Source organism: Athene noctua, chromosome 12 (genome assembly GCF_965140245.1).
Source record: "Athene noctua chromosome 12, bAthNoc1.hap1.1, whole genome shotgun sequence".
Lineage (NCBI taxonomy): Eukaryota > Metazoa > Chordata > Aves > Strigiformes > Strigidae > Athene > Athene noctua.
Window position 1 is genome coordinate 19,256,249 of NC_134048.1, and position 23,439 is coordinate 19,279,687.

Consider the following 23,439-nt stretch of genomic DNA (forward strand, 5'->3'; position numbering starts at 1 on the left):
TGTTTAGAGAGAGCTGTGAAAAAGAAAGAAGAAACTAAGTTGTTACCAATAGTAAGATTTTTTTTTTTCATCTCCAAGAGGAAGAGTATGGGTTGCTTTTGAGGAAAATAAATGTGAAATGATGCTGAGGGTTAGAGGCTCATGCTGCCTGGGATGGTGCCCAGAGTTGGACTGACCATGGGGAAGGTGCTGCAGTGGGTTTCCCTGCCTGGGTCTCGGGGTGGGGGGGGGCCCGTTGGGACTGACCTCTGCAGCAGCCAGCTTCTTCACTCAGCTGGAACTTGTTTTAGCTCCAAACACAAGCAAAAAGATAAGAAACAGAAACATCAGCAAGAAAGAGGTTTGACAGCCAAGTTGTGCAGAAACCAGATGTCATTCTTCATAGCTTGCTTTCACCCGAGTAACGCGGGTTATTGCACCTCTGCCTCTGGGTAAGGGAACATCTCCCTCCCAACCAAAAGTCTGGTTTAGGACAAATTTTAGCCATGGTTGCAGCAGGCTTCCTGGTTATGGGTCTGTGTGAGCACTCATGAGTGTGCGGCAGTGATGTACAAACACAACTGGAGACTCCCATGAGGTTCAACTCTGGGAGGAATTGCTTCCCTGGGACACAGGGCTCCCCAACAAGCAGCAGTATCCCCCTAGGGATAAGATTTTCTGCTCCCCAGTTCAGTAAATGTCATAATTTAGGGTCTCATTTTCAATGGCAGAGAGCTATGTGGTGTGGAATAGCTACTGTAGGGCGGCGTTGCTCCGAGAGCCGGGGCAGCAGTACGTTCTGCAGGGGATGTGTAGCCATGTAGGGAGTGGGCTCAAGTGTAGCACTAAGATAACGTGAAGACCATGTGGTTGCAAAGCAAAATATAGTTTGGGATTTGTGTTGCCTTTGTGGTCTTTCTAATTATCTGGAAAATCCAAACCAGAACTGATCTTTACTGAATTCTGAGGTAGTTGAAAAATTTAAAAGGGGGGTGGGTGGGGTGTGTAATACTATTTTTGTTTTGTAAATTCTTAGTTTAGTTCTACAGACCCATATTTAGTTTCTGTAAAGCCCTGTTGGATCTATAGGTATTTCTGCTCTTAGAGTGGGGATTCTTTAAATGTTTTCTAAAGCAGTGAGTGGAAACGTTGAGATTTGGTTTTGCTTTTGGACTGGGCTTCATTGCTCTGTATTCCCTAAATCCCTCAAGAGTCCCATCCTGTAACACAAACTTGCTGTGCATCATTCAGCTGTGGATGCAGTAAACGCTGAAAGGCTGATTATGAATATTGATTAATAATCAAATGACACCAAACCAATTCTTTGAGGAATGAGTCAGATGTGCTGGAAAAATTTCATCTGTGAGGAGAAAAATACCAGCTGAAACAGCAGTTTGAAAATGTTTATAATCCTGTAAGACCCTCTACCAGCATGCTAGCTCCCCCCGCCCCCGCCTCTTTCAGTGTTAATGTCCATCCATTACACTTTCATGTGTGATTAACTGCCCTTCCAAAGGCTTCATTTATCTCCATTTCGGAGTTCAGTGGCATCACAGAATCATAGAATGGTTTGGGCTGGAACGGACCTTAAAGACCATCCAGTTCCACCCCCCAGCCACGGGCAGGGACACCTTCCACTAGCCCAGGTTGCCCAAAGCCCCGTCCAACCTGGCCTTGAACCCTTCCAGGGAGGGGGCAGCCACAGCTTCTCTGGGCAACCTGTGCCAGGGCCTCACCCCCCTCACAGCAAAGAATTTCTTCCTTATATCTAATCTCAGTCTGCCCTCTGTCAGTTCAAAACCATTACCATTTGTCCCATCCCTACACCCCCTGATAACAAGTTCCTCCCCATCTTTCCTGTAGCCTTTTAAGTACTGGGAGGCCGCTCTAAGGTCTCCCTGGAGCCTTCTCTTCTCCAACTGAACACCCCCCAACTCTCTCAGCCTGTCCTCACAGGGGGTGCTCCAGCCCCCTGATCATCTTTGTGGCCTCCTCTGACCCTGCTTGAGCAGGTCCGTGTCCTTCTGATGTTGGTGCCCCCAGAGCTGGACACAGCACTGGGGTGGGGTGGGGTGGGGGTGTCTCATGGGAGTGGAGTAGAGGGGGAGAATCCTTTCCCTTGACCTGCTAGCCACAATTCTATTGATGCAGTCCAGGACAAGTTTGGCTTTCTGGGCTGTGAGTGCACGTTGCTGGCTCACAGTCAGTTTTCCATCCACTGATCACCCCAAGCCCTTCTCCTTGGGGCTGCTCTCCATCCACTCATCGCCCAGCCTGGATTTGTGCTCGGGATTGCCTCAGCCCATGTGCAGGACCTTGCCCTTGGCCTTGCTGAACTTCATGAGGTTCACACAGTCCCACCTCTCCCGCCTGTCCAGGTCCCTCTGGATGACGTCCCTTCCCTCCAGTGTGTCGACTGCACCACACAGCTTGGAGTCATCAGCAAACTTGCTGAGGGTGCCTCAAACCCACTGTGTCACTGAGGAATTTGTTAAACAGTGCTGGCCCCAACACCAATCCCTGAAGAACGCTGCTCATCACTACTCTTCCCTTGGACATCGAGCCATTGACCACAACTCTTTGAGTGTGACCATCCAGCCAGTTCCTTCTCCACCCAGTGGTCCATCTGTCAAATTCATGTGTCTCCAATTTAGAGACAAGGATGTCATGCAGAGCAGTGTCAAAAGCTTTGTACAAGTCCAGGTAGATGACGTCAGTTGCTCTTTCCTTATCAACCAATGCTGTAACCCTGTTGTAGGTGACCACCAAATTCTTCAGGCACAATTTGCCCTTAGTGAAGCCATGTTGGCTGTCACCAATCACCTCCTTATTTTCCATGAGTCCTAGCACATGAAAATATATCTATATTCATGGAGGACTCTCAAGGTTTCTACTTGAAGTACTCTTAGATCCTCAGGTGAAATTACATCCAATATATCAATAGTTTTAAAGTGTATCCTGGAATCCAGAAAACAAAATTGAAAGCAGGATTCGGCTTATTGTGTTGCATCTCAAATCCAGGTCTGATTTTAGTTAAAAACTTGGCAAGACGCAGCAATAGGCATCATATATTAATCTATGAAAGATGAAGGCAGACCCAACTGCCCCACTCTGGGGAGAGACCTGCCTTTTTTTATTGCCTTTCAAAACCAGGGTAGACTTGGAGAGTTAGCAAGTCTTTCTGCAGTACCTGGAGTGTATGATTTTTGTCCATAGTGGTCTATGGACAAAATGTCTCGATAAAATGGTTCAATCAAGCCTCAAATTGACGTATTTGGGAAGTGTGATATCTTACATGTTGATTCTGTTTTGCAAATCTTTTGTTACTGTGCCACAAGGATGCACCGTTTCTCCCACATGTGATGCCAGCACTGCACTTGTCCTTAACACCGAAACAAAAAAAAGTCGGATGCTTTTTGTGTTACTCTTTCATATTTCTCTGGCCTTGTTTCCTTCTTCCACCGTATTTTGCACCGTTTTTCTCAAACTTGGACACTTTAAAATACAAGTGGAAACTGATGGTAGTATCCAAACTTAGTAACATATTGGATAGCTTTGCTCAGAATAATTGCCTCTTTCTTTTCATCTTATCTCAATGTTTAAAGAACAATACCTCATCTCCGCTAAACCTTTGAACCTTTCCTGGATATTGTTTGGTAAGTTAAACTGGCAATCCAGCATTTGTTTAGCTGATCTCTAAAATGCACAGATGATAGGAATTCAAGTATCTGGAGGTAAAAAGTTGCACCTTTGGGATTGTCAGAAATAATTTAAATTTCCTATTTGATCTTTTGAGATGCTTTTCACTATTAAAAAAAACCCCAACACTGTGTATCTCCTTCTCTGCCTTTCTATCCTATTGATCCTGCTTTTTTTACTTTAAAAAGGGAAAGAATGAGTTTAGCTGTCACATAAAAAGATTTATAGACCTATTGCTTTATAGACAACTGAAACTTTGGAGCTGAAAACTGTCTAAGTACCTCTGAAAGATGCATTTGACTGGTAATGAATTAAGCATCCAGAAGAAGCAGCTGAGCAAAGTCAGTCACTTCATTATGGCTGTTTGCAAGACTGGTGATCATTACACAGCCAAAGGAAACCAACTATTCATCAAATAAGATGCATCAAGTAAGCAAATGAACATGGTTAAACGAATTACGGTGGTCATTTTGGTAATTCATAAGTTTAATATGCACTTGCAGAGCTCCACAGTATAGCTTGCATGTTGAAAGCCGTCGGCTGAGCCACGCACTTGGAAGCAGCTTGGTGCAACACGTTGGCCCAGGATAAGACTTCAGTCTAAAATAAAGTTGTTACCGAAACATTCCCCAGATGTGTGAGCAATATATCATCCCCTCTTCGCACTTGAATAAAAACAACCATTGCCTCTGAGTTCTGGGCCAGAGCAGGCCCAAAACATGGTACAAAGGGGCTGTAAGAGTTTGCCGTTGCAACTTTCATGAGTGTTGGCTTGTGCCATTTCATTAATTGTGCCTGTTCCTCACCTTGTGCCAACACCTCCAAGGCATGGTATGTGCCAAAGAAATGTCAGCATGCTTTCTGGTTATCTCAACTATGTTTTCATATGTGCTGATATACCTTTTTTTTCCTCTCCTGGTCTTCCTACAGCTGTTTTATACTCAGTCTCATTGCTAACCATATACTTAGCATCCACGCTCCCAGCCTGCAGCGAGCTCTCCTTCACCCCAACTCTGATCTCTGCAGCCTGGTCACCTAGGGCTGGGCATGACCGAAGGGAGGTTTCATGTGTCTCTGGCCAGGTGTCTTAGATTTGAGTTGTCTTGCCTTCTGAGGCCAGTTGTAGTTAATCTCTGGGGTGCCCAGAAACTTGTGCAATTGTTGTCTGCACCTAGCCTCAAAGTGTGCTGGTGGTCTTTGATTTTAATCTATTCTTAATTTTTTTTTATCAATATCTTTTTGTTAGCCATTGCGATCCTGCTTGTTAATTGGTTTCAGATGTGACACAGATTAACATTATGGCTGAAGCCTAATTCTTTAAACGGAGAGAGAAATGCTGCTCTGAAATGAGTCATTAATTGCTTTTATTTATCAGAGCTTATAAGTGTGGCAGTTTAGACCTCATCTAGTTTTGAACTGTGACTGCCTCAGCATATTTCTTCTGGAAGCTGTGCCATGTAGGTCAGATACACAACAGTAAAAAGGATTATATTGTTTTGATCATTCACACTTGCTACAGGAAACACCGTATTCTTTCTATGGAGTGAATATGACTATAGCACATGCTGGTTCTGTCTATATAATGGAAACTATATTTTCCATAAAAATTCACATATTCCTTTGTTGGAGAGATATCAGATGAGTGGGAAAGCAAACTGTTTACACACAGCAAATCTGGTGTTTGCCCAGGGTCGTCAGGGAGAGATGATTGTACCTTTAATTATATGCTCAGTTAAAATGAGAAGTTTGGTGATTAAATCCTCAGCATGGTGAAAACTCAAGGTCTAAATATTGCATTTCAACACGCAACAAACCCAAAGTCTTTAAAAAAGAAATACTTGTTTTCCTCTGCATCTCTTCTGTAAAAATTTTTCATCACAGATTTCATTGCATTATCAGGACTAAAATGAGAAACACTGCTTACGAGCAAATATAGCATTTGAATATGGGCCAGGAATTCCTTTTACAGTGTAAGCTTTTGTGTGAAATAAAAGCCAAACAGCTGCTCACAACTTAAGTCTGAATAAGTGATCTAATGCTATTGCTCTGGTCTCAAATTTGAGGCTAAATTGTTTCTTTGCCAAAGACCTTGTGCCAACCTACCTGGTCCCAATTTGTGAGAACAAAGTACATTGTTTCTGCTGCTCTGGGAGTGAAATCATTTTATTGGACATTTTTTTCCATTATAATTTCAACCCTCATGTGGGAAGCTCCACGAGGCTGAGACTCTCTACTTCTCATCTCCAATCCTCCAGGATATATCTCAAGTAGATAACACCTCCTTGCAAGGCTAGTCCAGCATGATGTATGGGGATACTTTAATATACCTGAAGACTCTGGTTTTGGCCATCGATGTAATTGGCTTTTGATTTATTTTGTTCTTTTTTTTTTCTCTTATTCTTTTTCTCCTACTTCTTTTACTGTGCTCTTCATCCTTGCTCTCCATGCTTTCCCTGGATCATGCTGCCACTGTGTGAAATCTCTTCCCAACGGCTGCCCAAGAGACCACCACAGCCTGACCTGGAGACCCCATCCAGAGCTGAGCCTTGGTGGAGCATTAGCCATGACTAAGTCTTTTGACATCAGATCTTCCTCAGGGAAGAGCTTTATTTGGGACAAGGCAGATAATACCAAATTGTGACTGAAGTAAAGGTTTCTAAGGACTTTGGATGCTCCTAAATACAGGAGATAACCAGAAGCTAGTATACGTCGGGCAGTTGATTTTTTTTTTTTTTCAGCTGTCCAGTTTCTCCTCCATACAATGCCACTTGTACATTATTGGGAGGATGGAGGAATGTTTATAATAACTACAAAATGTTGTGACCCAGTGGAATTCAAACTTAAAGATTTTCACACTTTAGGAAAAAAGGTCAAATTACCAAGAAGGGAATCTCTCTGGCTATGGAAAAGGTGGAATACTTCCTACACACTGCTAGGCATGGGTTGTATCTCTCAAATACACTGTTGTGCACTTGATCTTTCACAAAAGGATATAATTTCTAAAGAATTTTATTTGTGCTGTAAATGTACGGCTAGAGCCTAAGTTCCTGTAAGATTTAATGCAGATGCATTAGCGGAAGGGAGGAGAAAAAACACGTGGCCCTGTGGTTGTGTGCTTTCCTGTGATGGTGACTGTCTTAGCTGGTACCCAGAGAAATCTCAGAGCAACCCCAGTGTCACTGGGCAAAGCAGAGGATTTGTTTTAAAAATTGTTTATTTTAACAGAAACTAAAAATGAGGATGTTTGAAGCGTGTATGAATTGTATCTAGAAGTTTACATTGTTATTGAGCTTTTTTCCTACCTAAAAAAATAACTACAGGTTTAAAGAGTTTAGGTGCATTGATGTGATAAGCACAGCATAAGATCTTGTGTGCAGAGAAAATGGGAAAAATTCTTGAAGTCACCTAATCTGTCTTCTGAAGGTGTTAAATTATCCACTCAATTCACATGGGGCTGTTACCTGTGTTTCTTCTGGTTGCTCTTCCACCCCACCAATGGCTAGTTAAAAGACTTTTTTTTCCTGTCAGTGAACAGCATCATTTTGCATCTGTTGCCACCGTCCTTAGACAAATGCCAGTCTCTGCAAGGTCACAATAATGTTAATAACAGCCCTTTCCTATGTGCTGAGTGGCATTTTAACAGCATTGCTCAGAGTACCTCTCCCAACATTGTTCCACTGACACATTTAGAGTGGAGTTCCTGATGGCTGAATCATGTCTCCTTTAAATTAAATTACATTGTCAAAAAGATCATTTGTCTTGTGTGTGTTATGACTGGCACAAACAGTAAATTGAATAACACACGGTCAGTAATCATCCACTCTGCTAGTTTGTGCTGCAGTGTAGTTCATCTTGCAAAACCCTCTCCAAAAACCATCAGCCTTGAGTTGTTTGGCTTCAGAGATACCTGCACACGTTCATGTATCAGGGTGCTGGGTGAGATGGAGTGTCCCAAAGCTGTATGCCCCATCCCTGCTCAAGGTGGCCCTTAAACAGCTATGCCCAGAGAAGAGTCACTCGGTATGCGAGAGAGAACTTTTTCTCTTTCTTTTTTTTTTTTTTTTTTTCCTATCTTGTGTCAGCAACTGGTTGCTTGCAGATGGTCTACTTTCTTAGATGGACCTCTTGTTGGATAATCTAGGGAGGTATGAAATCACGCCAATTTTGAGTGTTTGGGAGGAGGATCACCTGTGCCCATCTTCCATCACTTAACTCTGTTGAAGGCAGTGTGATAGTTTCACTGGATATTTTACAGCGGGTAAAATTATTTTGAAAGAGCCAGCCTTGTTACTGTCAGTAGTTTAAAGATGTTTATTTGTTGAACGCTGCGGTCATTGTGATAAAATACGATTAATTTGTGTTGTATAGCCTTTACTAACATTTTACAAGGCTTTGTAAATGATAGCTTATTGCTCGTTGCCTGGTTGGATTACTGGAGACCGCAGGCTTTTTTAAAGCTAAACCAACATTAGGTTTTCAAAATCAGTAATTGTTGTTTGTTTATGCTGAACTTAGCCAGGAGCACACAAACACCAAATGGCTGCTACAGTCAGTTCAGAGCAAAACTTAAATCCCTGATGTTGTGCTCTCCAGTTTCCCTGGATCTGCAGTATCTGCTGGGACATGCCTGTGCTGGTGGTAACTTGCTGGTGCTGTCACATAGAAGAAAATATCCCCAGCTGTGGCACTTTCTCCCCATATATATCCCACATGGAAGGGATTTTGATGTGTAGGTTTTGTTTTGCTAAGATATACTTTTGCTCTGTTTTTTGAACCGTGTGGAATCGTGGAGCCCTGGTCAAGGGTAATGGGAAGAGAAACAGCTCCAGAAGCTGACTTGATGTTTGTTTGACAGGCTAGTCCTGATCTTCTCTCGTTATAAAGATGATGTTGCTTGTGGGACAATGTGTAGAAAAGAAGGTAGTTCTTAAAGAGTTGGAGGAAATGCCTTCTGCCTTCAGAAAACTTGGAGGGGTTGGGGAGAGAGGATTAAACAGGAGAGAAATGTTTCTTTTGAAGACCACAGGAGGAAGAATTTAACAGCTTTTTTAAAGACACTGAAATTGTGATGTTTAACAGTGCAGTGTTGGATAAGTTTTGAAACAGGAAAACTTTGATTTTTATGTTAAAGTTGATTTGTAACATGGAAGCGAAATCTGTTGGTGATATCAGCGTGATGGTTGTGGGCTTGCCTTTAGGATGGGCTTGGCCCCATCCCTCAGATGCTTTATGGTTTGCACATGGCAGCTTGTGCTCTCCTCTTTAAGAAGCTGAGAAACAATGAGGGTGGAAAATCCTGCCAAAATGGGCATTAACCATGGACTATGTCCACAAATGTGCTTGTGCAAGAATAACATTTAAATACTAACTATGTGATTCTTCCTCCTGTAATGTATGCTTCTCTCTATGGTTACTGGGATCTTTTCTGGATACATGAGAAATGGTATTATTCAACTGCTCTCAAAGTCTTGACTTGATGTTTTCTTTTCTCTTACAATTTTTGCATATTGAATAATACTGAAAATGGCAAAGAGTATTTTAATTTTTTTGCTGTGAGATCCTGGATGTGGAATGGCTAGTTCTGATTGTAGATAATACGCATTAACTTCGAGTACTTCCGTGCTCCAAAAATGCAATTCATCAAAACCCAAGTACTTTGTGTCAGTGCTGAATGTTTCACGAGAGATTTTGTAATCCAACATGTCAAACTTGTTTAAATGTGAGATTGTAACTGAAAACCAAAGGAAGTAGTAAGTGATTCATTATCTTGCTTACCTTATAGACTTGCAGTTCTTGGAAAAAAAGAAAATTATCTAATTTTTGCAAGAAGTACACAACTATCTCACGCTGTAGAGGCACTCCCAATGTGTGCATGTGCTCCTCTGTAAACAGGGTGGTGTTTCATGGGGGCAAATTTAGTGACTCGAGTAAGGCAATGCTCATCTCCATCTGCTGAATAATTCCTTGCAACTTGGTTGCTGGGCACTGTTTGCTTCTTCCTGCAGGTGACTTTGTGTTAGCAATTGAGCAGGAAAAAGCCTGATTTACAGATACTTTCTGAGAAAGCAGAATTTGAGGGTATTTGCTCATCTTTTCATTACAAATACTTTCTGAGAAAGCAGAATTTGAGGGTATTTGCTCATCTTTTCATTACAAATACTTTCTGAGAAAGCAGAATTTGAGGGTATTTGCTCATCTTTTCAGACAGTGACGCTTTAAGTTACCTAGTGCTGAAGATACTATAAGGGTGATGAATTTCAGTCAAATGCTACTGCAGGACTTTAGTGTGAGTTTGGCAACACTTCTGTTCCTTAGCTCTATCACTATATGGTTTTCTAGCTGGTATCCGTATTAGAAAAAGGATTTTCTAGATTCACATTGATGAAACTCTGCCTGGCTTGCCTAAACAGTAAGACTCTGAAAGGAAGAGACTGTGTCTTAGTTTTTTTTAACCTTTCTTTAAGTGAATAGGAGCATATGGGTATGATGCACAGAGATGGTCACAGTTCTCATAAAGAAACACGAGACTGAATATGTGTACGTGATTGTGCATAGATGCTTACTTTCTGATAGATTTTCAGTTACCATCTCCGTCCAGGACTCATATTGAAGCATCTGTCTCGGTGCAGATGTGGGAAACTGAAATCTGCAATGAAAAGTTTTCTACCTTGCATAGAGCAGCCTCCACAGCTGCCAAAATATGCATCCTCTTGTTTTAAAAATAGAGAAGGGTATACTGCCTACATCTGCTCCTGCCCTGCACTGTGCTGCAGCTGTGCCAGTACATTATCTGGAAATGGCCTGAGTAAGACCAGCCATAACAAGAGGGGAAAAATCCCATGTTTGATGTAAGTGCAATTGTGGCTTTATTCCAGTCAGTTCTTAATTTACATCTCAAATTCAGTTTATCTTTGTGCCCTGGTGACTAAAACAAAAGAGCTGTATGCACTTGACTGTTTGAAGAAACTGTCTCTGGGTGTGGGGGAAAAAAAAAATAAAAGAAGAAATAATTTAAAGGGGAGAAATCCAGAGTACTGAGCAAGTGGCATCATCTCAGTTGTTTAAAACAGTGTAATTAGTGCTGTGATTTCAGTGTGTGTATCATTTCACTCTTTGAATGAGCTTGAATTTTTTGAACTTTTGTAACAAGCATCCACCCAGGGGAAGAGGGGCCTCAGTTGGGTACAATTAAGAAAAAATTCCTAAACATTCTAAAGTTGTCTCTGGTCTTGACAAGTTGTGCCATCTTGAGCTAATATACCATGTGTGAAGGTTTCATTGGAGCTGGTGAATGATCCATTTGGGACTTGGCTTTGCTCTGCTGCACCTTGTTCAGATGGTTTAAGACTCTGTGTGTGCCCCATCCCATTCTCTCACTGGATAACCCCTCATTTTAGCTCAGCTGTAGGTAAAGGAGAGTTTGAGGCACCTTTGGTGCTGAGGTCCTGAGGTGCTTTAGACAAAACATACCTTAAATGCTGCCCCTTTATTATTCCAGTACTAACAGCAATATTCCAGTTTGGTTCCTGGAGCAGGAGTTTTCTTCCCCGACGTTGAGCAGAGCTCCCCAACACATTATGAGGAGGATGCTTGTGTGCATCCCTGCTGTGTGGAGGTATAAGAAGGAAAACAATCTATTGCTTTTTCTGTATCTTGAAAGCAACTGGATCACGTATTGAACTACAAGTTTTCCTCAGCTAACAACCAGAGTTTGCTTTCTGGGTGGCTTTTCTACTAACATAAAACGTAGCTCAGGATTTCAGATAGCTTTTGGGACACTTAGGCCAAATTTGAAATGAATCTAGATATTATTTTTTTGTTTTATTTGGAAAACTTCTGTAGATCGTAGGTGCTGCATGTTTTCAATCTGTGTCTGGTATTTGCTTTGAATCTTTGGGTCCGTTGGAATCCAAAGCCAAAAAGGTTCATGCAAAGTGTTGTGACCCAAAACTGTTTAATCTTAGATCTGCAGTCTCGGAGCCTGCAGCCCAACTTGAATACCTGATGAGTATCAGCTGAGCAAGCATCGCAGGATCTGACTTCTGCCCATGAACCATAAACCTTTTCCCCAGGGAACAAGAAAGTAAATTGGCCTTTGTGCAGGAACAGCCAGCTAGACCGGGGCTGCAGTTTCCTCGTGCTCAATACCAGACCCTGCGGTACAGTGCTGCAAAGTTCTCCTTCCTTCTAAGTGAAGCCATATGAAAAAAAAAAAAAAAAAGAAATCCACTTTTCTGAGAGCGGCTGAACCAAGCAATTTGTTCAAGCTATTCTTCTGGTCAACTCATTTTTAACTGAAAAAATGCGGCTGTATTGAAGGCAACTTGAAAAATGCTGAAAGTGAAGAAGGGGAAACAGAATTTAAACCATTTCAAGCTCATAGGGGGGAAAAAAAAAAAAGTGCAAGCACATGAGCAGGTAGACCCTCCAAAATGGTGTAAAACTTAATCCCATCTTAGAGCATGATGAGTTAGATATGAGTTAATCTACAAAATAAGGGCCTAAAAGTAAGTTCAACATTCATGATTGAGGTCACAACGTGATTATCTCGCTGTGTCACACTTGCAAGAGAAGAAAATCCTCTGATTTAATGGTATCCAGTAAGATAGGTCTTCATTTCACTTGGCTAAGGTTTTTACCTGAATGTTGTTCTCAACTACTTCTTTTTATCAACATACTCCCCAAAAAGTCCCTGAGAGCCTTAGTAGCACAGAGCTTGAAGAAAGAGATGGGCACAGATTTATGGTGATTATGTCTGTATGTAAGTTGTCATATATAGAGTGCTTATAGGAGAGGTGTAAGTGAAAAGATAAAGCCATTCTGGTGCCACAAGTTCCTGGGTAAAAATGGGCTTCACATTTAAAATGTGCTTCGCATTCAAAAAGCACCAGCTTATCGCCAAGTGAGGTTTTGCTGGGCTGTGATAACAGGCTCTCTTTCTTGCTGGCATTTTAAACTCACTTTATCCTTGATGAACGTTGATTTTACTTTATTACACCTAACAAGAAGGCAGGCAGTGATTTGCCCATCAAGCTGAAGGGACAGGAGGCAGTGACAGAGCCTCCCAAGCCTGGGAACACGGGTGAAGGACCAGATTTGATTTAATTACATGGGGTGAAAAGATGTTAAGCACACGTAGTGCCATAGACATGTTTTCCTGGTACTGATGGATGACAGTGTTCACCGAGCAGCCTGATTTACAATTTTATAATTTGCAATGGGTAAACTAGTTCGAACAAGGGTAGTGTACTGCACTGTGGACAAGTACATGGTGTTTTGGCTTTTGTCAGTATTTTACGTGAACTATAAAGTTATGTTGCTTTTTAATATTTCATTTCCTTGCCCACAGTAGATGACATAAGCAAAGTCAATTGAGTCTCTTTACGGTGAACTTTTTACCTTGTTTCTGAGTAGCTATTCTTTACATGCACCCATCAGCTCTCCCTCATAATGTTTCCAAATATCAATATATTTCATTCTCTTCCTTTGTCTTTGGGTTACTAAATCTATCAATTTTTTGGAAAGCTTAGTGTTGTCAGAAATTGCATATTATGCCCTGGATTAAGGCTGTTTAGCTTGAATGTGACAAGTTGTTTAAAAATAGACTGGTTTATGCTTTGTATTCCTTCTCCTCTCCAAAACTGTCTCTCCTAACAATGTAAATAAAGAACTCCCAGAACTGATATAGCGGAGCTGGCATGGTTAGAAGAAAAGGCTCAGCTATTACCCAATTGACATTAATGCAACATAAATCTTAATTATATTGAACAAGCATCAAACTGCAAGGTTTTAGGAGATGAAGTCATTAGGTAACAGTTTACAGTGAACATTTATCTTCAAACAAATTCCCAGGCCTCCTTCATTTCCTTTGTAGTCTCTTAGAGGGGTTGGAAACAAGAGGTGTAATATGGATTCACTTTATGCCCAGCTCTTTTAGCAGTATCCAAAGTTGACTCCCCAGCACAGGCTAGAAATTGCTAAAATAATAATTTCCACTCATGGAGATCATGGACTTAATCACATCTGCACGGGGCGAGGTTGCAGATGGAGTTAACGACTCCTGGGTTACTCCTGCGTGCTGTTGTCTCGCTGAGGGGAGCGGGAGGTCTCTGTCCTTCCGCTCACCCACATCTGCATCACAGGATTGCAACTTGCAAGTCTTCCCCAAAGTGGATACTGGGTGTGATATTCTTCCTTTTAATCCCCACTAAAATTTTCTCTCTTCAGAAATGTTTCTATATTCAGCTGGAATTCCATATGACACCAGGATTCTAGATGTTGTTTCCAAAAGAATTTTTTTTTATTAAATTGCTTTCAGATAAAAACAGCAAATAGAACAGCTGAGAATATGTTTGGTTGGGGTTTTTTCTCTCTCCGCTTTGATTTATCTCACGGTTGCCACAAGTATGCTATACTTGTAATTCCATGTGCTGCACCTATCTTGCAGATATCCTTGAAGACTGTAGGGAGAGAATTACAGGATCACAGAATCGTAGAATGGTTTGGGCTGGAAGGGAACATTGAAGGCCATTTAATCCAATCCCCCTGCAATGAGCAGGGATGATCAGCTAGATCAGGTTGTTCAGAGCCCCGTCCAACCTCACCTTGAATGTTGCCAGGGGTAGGGGTATCTACCACTTTTCTGGGCAGCCTGTTCCAGTGTAGGTAATAGTTTTTCCCTTTGATGTGTAGGATTAAAAGAAATCCCTTAAACTTAAAAAAAAGACAAAAATCAGTATTAAGTTTATTTTTAAACAGAATCTTTGGTTTGTTGCAGGTTTCTCTCATCCTCAGTTGAAAGGCACCAACATGAGCTTTATGTGGGAGCTCCTTGCACTCACCCTTCAGTATCAGCCCTTCTCTAAATTGCCTGAAAGCATCGCTACCAACTCATTAGTCACTTGTTTAAAAACTTGGCCTCGGTCTCCTACAGCTTCATTAGGATATTTCCTCCTCCCTAAGAAACCCGGGGCTTTCTCAGCATTGCTAGCAGAAGAGGTGGAGTAGAATCATTACTGGGGCACCCTAGATTAACTGCATCCAGGAGGAGTCTATCAAAAGACACCGAAGGATGAAGCAAGGCTAAAGCAGCCCCCCACAGCCCGGGGGCTCAGAGGGGGCCCAGAGGCTCAGGCTCTGTCCAGGGCTCAGACCACAATTAGCCAAGAGAGTGGTACAGGTAGATTAGCTTTAATCACTGTCATGTCTGGTCTCAGGTTGGAAAGGGTGCTTCATCAGGGTTGTGGTTTCCCTCCAAAGCAGCTTGAATTCAGGCTGGAGGGAGTAAACGTTCCTCCTGGGTGCAGTGTGGTATAATCATCTACTTGGTTTGAAGAACTAAGGAGGCTGAAAATATGTGGGGTTTTTTTTTTCATTGGATGTTGTTATTTTGGGGGTTTTTTTGGCGAGCACGTTGCTTAGGGAGCTGTGATAGATGTTTTCTACCCTGGGCTTCTGGCTGCAAGTTGCCATCCCCATAGTGAGAGGAGGGAGAGGGGTTGGAGCTCTTGCTGCCGCCCGACCTGCGAGGGCAGGGGTGTCTGCTGGGGACAGGCACTGCCCTACCGCCCATCCCAACTTTAAAGAGAAGAACTCCAGGCCATGGCTGAAGACTCAGTTACACATCTGGACACAGAAATGTTTATGCAGCAGGGGAAATCTTGATAGGAGGGCAGAAAGAAATATTTAACAATCTTGGTTTATCATCCTTTTCCCTTAAATCTAAAAAAGAAAGCAGTAGAAAGAAGAGGGAGCAGTGTAGTTTCACAGATAAAAAGCAAAGTCTTGCTTTTCTGTGTTAACATTGCTGTCACCCAGCAAATGCTCCTCCAGAGTCAGCTGAGCTGCTGCAGAAGGCTACAAAAAGTGACTTTTTGTCCCCATCTGGCAACAGGGGTGTTGCAGGAGCGTGGATGCTGCCAGCTCCTGGGCAGGGAAGCCTTGCTCCAGCCAAGAGGCTGCAGCACATCAGCCAACAGCACGAAGGACACAGCATTATTATGGCTTTGTCAGGGACCTGGATGCTCAGCATGTGCTGGAGCAGTGTTCTGCATCAGGGTTTATTGTTTAAATGCCTTTTTTTTTTTTTTTTGTCATTGACTGATATTTTATCAATCTCTTTGCCATTGCTACCCAGAAGGGTAAGGATACGAGCAAGTTTTATATCTGAAATTATAAACGTATGATCAGATGGAGGCTGTGTTATCAGCCTGCACAAAATCTTTTTCTGACTCAGATAACGATTAGTAGCAAGGGGTTTCTGTTCCTCACTTCAGTACTTTAAATATTATGATTTACAAGACTGTGACAGCTCTTTGCATGGACTGTGCAGAGCTGCCAGCCACTCTGCAGAGTTATTGCCAGAATTTTTGGAGCATTTAAGACCTTGTTCCCTATGTTATGTGGGCAACACCAATGACTTTATAACCTGCTTCCCAGCTAGCCTGAGAGCCTGGCCTTGGCTTTTTCATGAAAATGTTATCTTTTGTGAAAGAAGTGGTATTTAAGATGTGCAGCCTACTATCTTTTTGGTAGTTGGGAAAGGGGGGAAGACACAAGGTGGTCTGGATCTGAAGAGGAGGATGAGGGGGGGTGTCTCCTCCTGAACTTACTGCCCGTGGGGCATTGGGGGCATTGCTAACCCTCTGCTCTCTGCTTTCCACAGGCCCTCCGGGGAGGCGGGGGAAGCCCGGCCGGCGTGGAGAACCCGGTAAGCATCACCTTTCCTTTCCCTAGTGGTGTCACTGGGGCTGGATGGGAGCCTTTCGATAACGCTGGTCATCTTCATCCAGCAGGCTGCAAGATGGGGGCTTCCCACATCCCTGCATGCTGGATACTAAGGTTTTTATAAAAAATAAACCAAAACCCAACACCCAAACAAACCAAAAACCCCCAAACCCCAAAAACTAAACAGAAGAAAATTCAATTCAGAACACCCACTCATCTTGCATATTTTATCTGTCCTTCCATTTCTCCCGTGTACCATTCAGACCCATTGTTATCTCATCCAACAGTGAAATGGGACTGTGAATTAGCACAAAAATACAAAAATATAGAAACCTCATAGCCATGCTAGATGGGAGGTGGGCACTGGCTTGTTCCCTGCGTGGGGATGTGTCCTACATTGCTTGCTGGTCCCACACATGTGGTGGGTGGTGTCTGCACTGCAGGGTTGGGGATAACCAAACCTCAGCCACCAGCCTTGGGCACATCCCCTGAGCACTCCGTGTGCCCTCGGACCGGGTGAAACCGCAGACTGGCCTCGCTGGGAATTTTTATTTGAGCTAACTGTTTGCTTTAATTATGTGCCTCTGTCATTTTGGTATCTAGCGGGTTGGTTTTTTTTTTCCAGTCTTGTGAAATGGGAAAGCACCGATCCCGTTTCAGCTGGGGAGAAGAGCTGTTGAAGTTCTGCTGTTAGATCTGAAGTACTGTTGGAGAAGGGAGAGACATGGTTAGCATTGCTCTTTCTAAGGAAAACAGACAGGAATGTACCTAGAAAGCCACACAGAGTTTGCAACTGCCTCTGCATGTCAGAAAGCAGCAGATGAAATTTTGTGCTTCTCAGCTCTTAGGTTCTTGAATGTTGACAGAATGAATGGGGACAAGGGAGATTTTTATTTAGTGAGGAGGCTCTTTCTCTGCTGCCTGTTGCTATAGCAAATACATGGCTGAGTTTTCAAAAGGGCAGCATAACTTTCCAATCACCAATATCTTTAACTCTGGGGAAAGGAAATCAGGGGATTTGTGCTGTGAACCATGGACTGATCTCCATGGAGGGCAGGCAGGCATTTCCCTTCTCTCTTCCACTGATGCTATTTCACAGTGCATTATGTGTTTTCTGAGATTTTTATCCTGAAGCATCAGGGATTACTCATGACCAAGAGATGGGTTCTACACTTGTGCAGGTGGTGATGGATCCCAGACAGCTTCATTAAACCCCATTTTCCTAGCAGCTGGGCTGTAGGAATAGTCACCAGGTAGCTTTGATTTTTTTGGTTGGTTGGTTGGGTTTTTTTAATATTACTAGGGGCTTTAAGGAACACAGTGGAGTACAGTGTTCAACCAAGGGCAGGTGATGAGGTCAGCTGATGAATTTGTCTTTTATATGCAGGCATTTATGTAAATGTTGTCTGAGATGTGTCTCTAGCCCATACAAAAACCTGGGAAGTAGCAATGACTTTGAGTATGCCCTTGCCCTTTGCTCCTTTCTTCCTCTTTCATGTGAGAGCTTCTGAAGAGTGATGTTTGCCCTCATGCTGCAGCATGCCCACAAGTGTCACTTGAGCATCCCCCTGATGCATTGAAAAGCTGCCAGGGAATCAATGCACGACCAGCAGGAAAACAAGCGTTATAAAAGAAAAAAAAAAAAAATCAATCATTAATAACCACTGATGATCTTTTTTTTAAAGTTTTTTGCAATTGTGGAGAATACAGCAGCTGGCCACGTGCACACAAATGCATGCACAGACATGCTCCATGGGGCACACCAGTTAAATCCGTGTAATGCAACGCAGCCCCTGCGGATCGCTCCGCTGCACTGCAGAGAGCAGACATCCCTCTGTATATTGGTTTTGGCCAAGCTGCCAGATGTTTGTTTTCATAGATAGCTTGAATATATATTTCTCTATTTGTTTGAGAACCTGACCACACATAAACCAGGTCCTTGTTCCTTCGCTACAGCTGATAAATGTGAATAAAACTTTGTTTGTGTAGCACGATAGTGTCCATCCCCAGGGACCCTGTGTGGTTATGGCTTTACAGCTTCCAGACAAATGCTGCTGTAGAGCCAGAAGGCTCAGCACTGGTCTCAGCCCTGCCAAGCAGAGCACTTTTTCTGGCAATTGTTGAAATGGGTCATGCTGAAAAACTTTTTCTGATTCATATTGAAACTTTCAACATATATATCTTAGAAACAGAGAAACTTTTAAGAGATCTTTCTGTCCCTTTTCAATTGCACCCTCCTGTTGATTTAAACCAAGACTAAATTTTACTTTTTTCTTTTGCCATGATGGATTCATGTAATTAAAAAAAAAAAAAATTCAACAGCTCTGTTTCTCTAAACCAAGAATTCATCATCCTGAAACCATGCTGAGACAACTGCTATCTACCATAGAAAGACACCATACCATAAAAGATTTATTTTAAACCATTTCTAGGAGAAAAGTTAACCATTTCAGATGGTTTAGAAACGGGACAAGCCTGGCTGCATGTGCTTCAAAAAGCACATACCAAAATGTGGGGGTGAAGCACTGTTGCTCCCTCCTAATTTCCCCGTGGGGAGCTGCCAAGGGCAGGTGGTGCGTCCTGCTGGGGCTGTACCTCTGGGCTTGGCTTAGTGTATTTTTTTGCTGAGAAGCGTAAAGACAACAAGGGAGGCTGTGCTAAACCCCAGCATTTCCTTGTGCTTCGCATCTCCGGTGGTGGCTCAAGCTTCCCGTGGTGGCACAGTTGTCCCCACTGTCATCTCTTCCCTGACCTCAAACATAAAGACCAGGTACCCTGGGAGAGCATTTCTGCTGCTGTCAGCCCAGTTGAACAAACCAGGGAGTAACTGAGTCAAAGGGCTCCATCTGACCCGTTTTATTTACTCTCTCTGTCATCTGACCCCATGGGAGTCGCCACTGCAGCAGGGGAGCAGCACCCATGTCCTAGAGCTGGTCCCAGGGATGGACTCACTGTAGGGACAGTCACCTGAGTGCTGTCAGTGTGGAAGAGGTTACTTTTAAAAACCAATTTACTCTGCTGTGCCTACCACGAGGCCAGGAAATTCACACCAGCAGCCTCCTTGAGGAGGTGTCAGTCCTGAGCTGGCCCTTGGGCACTCTGCTCCCATCCTGCCAGGACCAGCACACAGGTCCCATCATCCTTATTCCTGCACATGAGCTTCAGGAGTTTCTTGCACAGCTGGAAAAGCAAGCATAGCTTTGAAGACCCATCCCCACCCACCCCTGGAAACAGTTGGTGTATAAAAAGAAAAACACATTTTCATTACAACCTTCCATGGGATTTGCCACCTTCTCCAAGTGTGAAGCGGGAAGAAGGTTTTGCAGCACTAGCTGTTGTGGCTGGTCCTGACAGCCAGCCTGCATGGCTCAGATACAGTTCTCTTCCCATGCCAAAGGCAAAATCACGTTTAATGTCATGTCAGCTTATTTTTTTAACGTGATGTGTCCCAGTGAGGACGCAGTTGTAGTGAGCGTTTGTGAAATAACGTGGATTTTAGCAGGGGACCTGAGAGGTTTTGCTTCCCCTCTTGCTGCCAGCTGGTGCTGCGTGAGCGGGATGGGATACGGATGCGCAGCCCTCCCAGGGCTTAATGTTTATTATTGTAAAGATCGATCCATACCAGGGTGTTCCTGAAGAACGGACGAATCAGATCCAGGATTGGGGAATTTAGTTGGTTGAAATAAGAGTTCAAACCCCCTGTACAATGAGATGGTGGGAGGTGATGCTCGTGTCTCTCGCAATGGCCTGCTGCTTTCTTCTGGCTTGGAGATTGATCCAAAAACTGATCTGAACCACAAAATCCTTCAAGAAAAAACAGGAGAAAATACAGGTGAAATGTTAAGTCTGGGAAGTCTCTGAATGTGTCTCTGCTCTCCTCACGTGAAGCAAGAGCTGGTGCTGGACACAAACACCCAAAGCTGATCACTGCGGCGTTGGGTAGCGCCTATTTGCATCGCCTGCTTCAGGAGGAGGGAATAAATGTTGGCCATTTTAGGCACAAAATTGCCCTTGCAGGTAGGCCTAGAAGGGCATTTTTTGATTTCACTGGAAAATCTTGACTTGGCAAAATTGCTGTTTCTGGCAGTAAAAGTTCTGTTTACAAAATTTTTCCATTTCAAAAACACTTGTAGGGGAAATATTTTGAAATTGTTGAAATGGGATAAAAGTCTTCTGCCCCACCCCCCCATGACTTTTGGTTTCCAAATTTACATTACGCTACAACTGTTTCTTCAATTTGAACTTCTAACAAAGTTTTTGATTCAAAGCTTTTTTGTTTTTTTGATTATTTTTTTTTTTTTTTTCCTTACAGCTATTCTGTTTACAGATGTATGCTGATTTGGAACAGGGAAGAATCTAAAGCTCTTTTTAAGGAACAAAACCAAAGCAATTTCTATGCAGGGAAACGTTATTTCTCTCACAGTCCTATGTGTACTTAAACACTATATTTTACACATTAAGACCCTTTCAACCCCCTTGCTCATGTGGTTGTGTGGACAAGTGTAAATATACAGTTGTTGTTACTCAGTAAGCACGTGTGCGTGCACGTGGGGGTAAATCGGGCAGAACTTTGTATTTATTTGGTGATTTTCATTGCTCCCCATATTTCTCATAAGTTGCATACATGTACCCTAGTGTCCAAGGACTGCTTTGGCTTCTACTGAACTTTAGGCAAAAATCTAATCTGTCCCACATTTGGTATCAATAACAAGCCTGTCTGCTAGGAGAGCATATGCCTCGTGAACACCAGTGCTGAGGTCAACAGGCAGTGACAAATACTGTTTTTCAGGCTGATGTAGAGCCAGTCTCCGTGATTTCTTATGACTGTAGCAGTTGTCCTTCCTTGTTGCCCATGACGTAGTTACACCCCCTATAGCATCCAGGATTAAGAACTGTGTGTATGCGTGTACATATTGTGTGTGTATAAGTATGCGTACATATGTTTTTATATAGATATTTATGTATACACATTTTTTAAATTATCATTTTTTTACATCTTCTCGTGGCTACAGATGTGTGTGTGCTCCTTTGCCCATGAGGGGCAGCCACAAAGTCCCCTCTGACTCTTCCTGAGCTGTTGGAAGGGTCTGGCTGGTTTTGTTTCCCCCACCTGGCAGTTCTCTCTCCTGTTATGGCAGGAAAGCTTGCGTGATAAATGATTTACAGATTAAACAGAAATGGTAGCTTATCCCAAAGCTCCTAAGATGGAGAAATACTTGGAAATAAATGACTGTGACCTGTCATTTCCTATATGTTTGTGTACTGCCAGGGATGATGCTGCTGTGACCTGCAAGGTCTTTGGATATACAAAATAACATTAATGTTAGTTAGTCAGGAAATCTGGGTCATTTATTTTTAATGAGTTTCTATTTTCACCTCCCACTAGCACAACTGTTCATGTTCCTAAGGAATTCCTTTGTGTTTCCAAATACCTCCATGTCCTTGCAGGCTCAGGTACTAGTTGCTCAGTCCCAGCAGTACAGCAGTAACGTGTGCTGCAGATCATGGGAAAGCATAGCACCTTTCCCTTGTTTACGGCAAATTGTAAGCCAAAACCTATGTATTTGAAGGTTATTTTGTCTTTCTCTTCTTCCTTCTGAAATAAGCCCCCAAGTTCATTTGTAGGTTGTTTTAAATACACAAAGACTGTTTCCAACTTTTATTCATTACAAGAAGAATTTCCAAGTGGTTTCATTCTTCCTTTCGAGCTCTCAAACTGATTCTCACTAGTCAAAATTATTAGCAGTAAATTCTAGCAAATTTCTCTGAAAAGAGCATGTCTCTTGTGCAATGTACCCACATCAAGGAGATGGCCGGGTGGGGGGGCAGCGCCTGAGTACACGATTAACTTCTTTATTTATTGTTGGCTTGCAAAATATTTGACTTTCTTCCATAGGAAACAAGTGTCTTGTGGCTAGGCTTTTGAAAAACACGTTCAGCAAGCCAGAAACTTACGCTGTTCCTAGGAGAAAAGATCAGTTCAATAGGTTTGACTTGGTACCTTTAATGAAGATTTACCTAGCCCTGTTTGGCCAACAGTGCAGCTAAAGATTAGTGTAACTCCACTGATGCGGATGGAGAGCATCCTACGTTGCATGTAGAGACCCCCCCCATCCATCTTTGATTCCTGTATTTGAGAAGAAAGTATTTTAAAAGAGCACTTGCCTGCACATGTTGGGAGAAAACAGTAGCTGAGAAAAGGAAAAAGGCAATGAATTCCAAGGAGATTATAATTGGTACATGATTGAAATCCTATATTAAAATAACTTCCTGATCGCTCCTTATTTGAGATTTAGTTTTGACTTTTCTACAAAAGGGCTTTTGTGGGTAGCTTGGCGTGAGTTAATAAATCAGGTTTATGATTCTCAGTTAATAACTTGGCATAGAGCCACTGGCTTCTGTATTCATAAGAAATTAAACCAAGGAAAGTGAGCTTAAGAGCCTGTGTGAATTTTAGCACTAAATAACAGAGGTTTTGGGGCATGGAGGGAGATTTGGAGGTTGTCTCCTCGCCTCCGTGCTGGCCAGGTGCTTGGCCACAGCTGTGTGTGTGGAGCTGCCCACGTTAAGCTGATGAACACAGGTTAATGGGCTAATTCTTGGCAGCAGGCACTGCCCGTCATTACTTGCTTTCAGTCCTCGTTCTTAGGCTTTTCTTGGGGTTTGTCATTCCACTTTTCAATGCTCTAATTTTAAAACCTTCTAAATGCATTAGCTTGAAATATGCTTCTTGTTTTATATTCTTGAATGATGAACCAAACTGATTTCCCCCCCCCCTCCATTTTTAATTTTCCCACATTTTTTCTTTTATAATTGTGATTAGTTTCTGGTTTTGATCAGGCAGGAAATGGAGCATGAAGAAGCCCCAAACAGAGAGCTATAGGCTGCCTCACGAATGGGAGTGAAATGTGGATTGCATTAGATTAGGAGCTCGGTGTTCACCTCTGCGTAGCACCAGCCTGGGCGAGTGGTGGGAAAGCTGCAGCAATCAGTGTGGCAGACAGCAGAGCCCTGCACTGCAGGGGGATGTAGGGG

General features: G+C 42.8%; 1 protein-coding gene across 1 annotated transcript in view; it reads left to right on the plus strand.

Moving 5' to 3' along the window:
- The window catches only part of COL23A1 (collagen type XXIII alpha 1 chain), a 190,985-nt gene that overhangs the window by 121,149 nt on the left and 46,397 nt on the right, over window positions 1-23,439 (plus strand). The window contains exon 3 of the mRNA XM_074916332.1: window positions 16,343-16,387. Within this exon, the coding sequence (XP_074772433.1) occupies window positions 16,343-16,387 (45 nt within the window). The remainder of the gene's footprint in view (window positions 1-16,342; window positions 16,388-23,439) is intronic.